The sequence below is a fragment of the Acyrthosiphon pisum genome, chromosome A2, assembly GCF_005508785.2.
Source record: "Acyrthosiphon pisum isolate AL4f chromosome A2, pea_aphid_22Mar2018_4r6ur, whole genome shotgun sequence".
Taxonomy (NCBI): Eukaryota; Metazoa; Arthropoda; class Insecta; order Hemiptera; family Aphididae; genus Acyrthosiphon; species Acyrthosiphon pisum.
The window spans coordinates 71,358,889-71,362,831 of record NC_042495.1 but is presented as its reverse complement, the minus strand read 5'-3'; the positions used below and the strand labels follow the sequence as shown (position 1 = coordinate 71,362,831).

Here is a 3,943-nt window from a genome sequence, read left to right as displayed (position 1 = left end):
GCACAAACGAAAGCCCTTGGTTTGAATTCAAAATTCGGAAGTGGGGGTGCCAGGTAAATGCACCTCAAGAAAGCGATTTTTTTCGTCCGTCCATAATACATCTGTGATAGAAAATATTCTCTCTATTGCTACATTAGTTCCTGCAAGCATTGCTAGAGAATATTCTACAATCTTCCAAAAGTTATTGATAAATATATTTTTATTTTTTAAATTAAGCTACCTGGTAGCCCAATAAATTTGAATACAACGAGATTTGTTTTTCAAATTTAAAATTTGCTCAAAAATAATATTTGAATAGACCGTTTAGAATAATTTTTAAATTAAAAATATTACAGAAGTGTAAAGTTTACTATTTTATAAGTTATTTTACAATAACAGTACGAAACTCACGTTCGGTATACGTCTTGTGCACCTTTGATTTTTTGTTCAGCTCCTTGTATGGCCAACGGTAACATGCCCACTATAAATGTTCCTTCTGGGCCTGGTATTCGGTTAGCTAACATCCTTCTATTTCTGCCTTTAATGCTTAATACTATTGAAGCAATCACCAAAACGGCCAAGAACGTCGTGAAAATCGGAAGCCACATATTTTCACGATCAGTTGAAATGAATTATATAGTTATCTGTAAACGTATTTTTATAAAATAATATATTAGTCTAATTGTGTACTCCTAGCTACGTGCCTGTATTCTCGTATTATGTACTCTGCTGAAATTGTTATTTACATTTTTTTATAGATATAATTGAAAAATTTCTGTTTTAGATTCTGAGCGCTCCGATAAATGCATTGATTTTACAATGATGTGTTTTCTTTTTAAATTTTTAAGATTGTTTTTTGTCTGTGTACAAGATAAGTAATCAAAATAATGCTTCGATTTTCAACTTCAGTGTCTTTTCCAGTGGGAAAGTGAATTTAGTTGGTGCATTGAGAAGTAAAAATAAAGGATGGTTAAAATTGTCAGTAGTTTTCAAAAAATTATAAATCTCAAAAAGTTTGAAAATTTAATACTAGGCTCCTAATATATTGTTACAACAGTAGTTGAAAAATATTAAAAATACATAGGCTGGTTTTTTTTTATGATCATTTAATGTTCAAATGTTGACGAAATTTATTAAATTTAAAATGTGCCAATTATTAAGTAGTTAAAAATAAATAAAATGTTCAACTTTTGTAGCTGAGGATTAAAAATGTATAACAAGGTTCCAAGTAAGTAGTTAATCCTGTAACCAAAAAATCTAAAAAATATATAAACACAGTTTTTTATTGTTATTTTAAGTTCAATTTTGGACGAAATGAAATATTAAATAACCAAGAATAACGATTTTAGTTCTTTTGTTCTTTTGTTGCTATTAAAAAATATTTTTTTTGGGTACTTGAAACTTCTCAAGTATATTATTATATACAATTATACAAATATTGAAATAATATACATTCAACTTACCGGCTACCGTATATTATTAATAATAACAATATAAATATAATATAAAATATCCTAGGCTGACAAACCGTCTCCCCTCAGAATCGTTTTTCGTAAACAATGATATTATTATATCATTGAATTCAAATTTAACACCATCCATTACAGTGACCCACTTGTAACCTACTGTACATAAGAGCGACACCCACTTTTTATTATATTTTTCTATAAATGTCAATATAATTTTATTCGTGGGGTTAAAAAGCTTGAAAATGTAATACAAAGCTCCTAACACGTTGTTATAAATTATAATATCAGTTTAAAAATATTAAAAGTGACTCTCTAGTCAGTTAATGCACATCAGAGTGTTACCAATTTAGGCGGGTTTTTTTTTAAAATAAGTATCTTGGGAATAATTTTAATTTCTAGATTCTAAAAAAAAATCTAAGACGAAATCATTTAGCTATAATAGTAAGTCAACCTTACAACGAAAATAATATAACGTAGGTATATAGATAATTACTTCATATTTTATTCCTCCTTTTATACTATCTTACTTCTGCACACATCTGTTTATAATTGTGTTACATTTAACTTACGTGTCCTTATTTAACTATAAAACGTTGTCTATCTCTGATACGGCTTGTCAGTTGTCAATAACAGATACGAGCGAATGCTAAAATATTTTGATGTTTAATTTTATAACACACTGAGTCGTACCGAACACAATTGAACATGTATAAAAATAATACATTTTACTTTACTGATGACTTGGTACCATAAATCCTCGGAGCTAGCGAAGATACTGCATTATAACTCGTATTTATTGCGGGCCGGAATATTATTATTATACATTTTAGTGAAGTAAACAAAAATAGTTAGTGGGACTTTGTGGTAACATACAGAATAAGTGTAATGATGACACACAAGTCTTGTTATGTGTAATGTGTACAATGTAGGTACATACTATAAGTGTAATGTATAGGTATATTATAGTTAAACTATAAATACCATAGGTAACGGTTATGAATGATGAATCACCATTGTCCATTAAATGTGTAGGTCGTTTAAATCGTGAATTATAATTTTTTACTTAAAGAGCGGGTAGGCAATCTGTTAATATTTATTATATTATGTTTACATACCTTAAAATGTTTGATGAGCTGTATAATACTCGTACCTATGTTTTTCGTATACCTGTAGGTACTTGACGAAAAAGTTTTTACCTATCTATTTTTCTGCCGCTGAAAATATAAGCAATAATGAATAATGTCTTCTCATTGAATTCGCACTGAACAAATTAATTGTTTATTGTTTTATCTGTTTGTTAATTTAAGGACACCTAGAGCACTCGAGAGTATGAACTGAAACTGAATAAATAAATTTGAGAATAATTTTGAAGTAAAAATTGAATATAAATTACAATCATAAACTAGATTGAATATTAAATGAAGCCAACGACATTCACGATGCATACCTAATAATAAATATTGGAAATAAGTTTGGTTAAAGATATGATGGATTTATACGGGATAAATTGTACATAGTATATAATATATATTTTATTGAAGAAAATTAATTTTAATATATGATACTCTGATTAAGTATTTTATAGAATTCATCTTAAAAGTTTTGTATACGAGTATGTATGTTTGACGTTTGTACACGTCTAAGTCCTAATAGTAAAATATATTAAAATACAATAGAAATCAATATGTACAATGTTTCATTAAAACTATACGTATTTTGTTCTCATAAATGTAAATCGCATGCAATCATTATGATTACATTAACAATGAGGATCAAAGGTTTATTGAAGATGGCCTAATTATAATACACTAGTGGTAGCTATTAGTTTTAAAATTTTATAAATTTTTAACCACAGAACAAGTGTAAGAATAGTTATTTTGACAGTTTTTGTCAAAATTTGAATTTTAAATGCTTATAAAAAAATTGTGCATACAAATATCCGATATTTTTAAACTGTTGTAAGAACAAGTTATCTGAGATAATTATTAGAATTTTAAGAAATAAAATAAGAAAATTCGTAAATGTCAAATAAGAAATACCTATACCTAAATAATTTAAATTTAGTCTTAATATTTTGAAATTTTCATTGAATATAGAAAATGATAAATTAATATATAAATTTTGAATATTGCCAATTATCATTATCCTAGCCATCTAGTGCTAGATAATTCTAGGAGATTAATACTACAATATATTATTAGTAATAATTAATAATAATATAAATGTATAATATATAATACATAATATAAAATAATAATATTATAATAGTTGAAAATAGCTAAATGATAAACGAATGTTTTTTATTACATTATTATTATACATTTTTTTAAACAAATTTTTCGTATAGTGTATAAACATTTATTCATCTATCATTTTCAATTAATCATTTTGGAATAATAACAACAATTTTCTTCCATTAAATAAAATTATTTAAAATAAAAATATATTAAGAGGACGCCACACCCGCATTTGTTGTCTCCGACTTACAGGTGCAT

The 3,943-nt window shown here is 26.3% G+C and overlaps 2 protein-coding genes across 3 annotated transcripts in view; one reads left to right on the top strand and one right to left on the bottom strand.

Annotated features, from left to right (window-relative positions):
- LOC100167777 (cytochrome P450 4C1) overlaps window positions 1-2,946 on the bottom strand; it is a 23,655-nt gene extending 20,709 nt beyond the window's left edge. Inside the window, exons 1-2 of one of the 2 annotated variants that reach the window (XM_029489497.1) lie at window positions 2,564-2,946; window positions 391-623 (exon numbers count right to left, since the gene is read on the bottom strand). In XM_029489497.1, coding sequence (XP_029345357.1) covers window positions 391-587 — 197 coding nt within the window. In that variant the 5' untranslated portion in view covers window positions 588-623; window positions 2,564-2,946. Of the gene's footprint in view, window positions 1-390; window positions 624-2,017; window positions 2,272-2,563 lie in introns of those variants that run through there. The other variant, XM_008185281.2, reaches the window with a different exon arrangement.
- The window catches only part of LOC100572769 (tubulin glycylase 3A-like), a 110,393-nt gene that overhangs the window by 95,429 nt on the left and 11,021 nt on the right, over window positions 1-3,943 (top strand). The window lies entirely within an intron of this gene.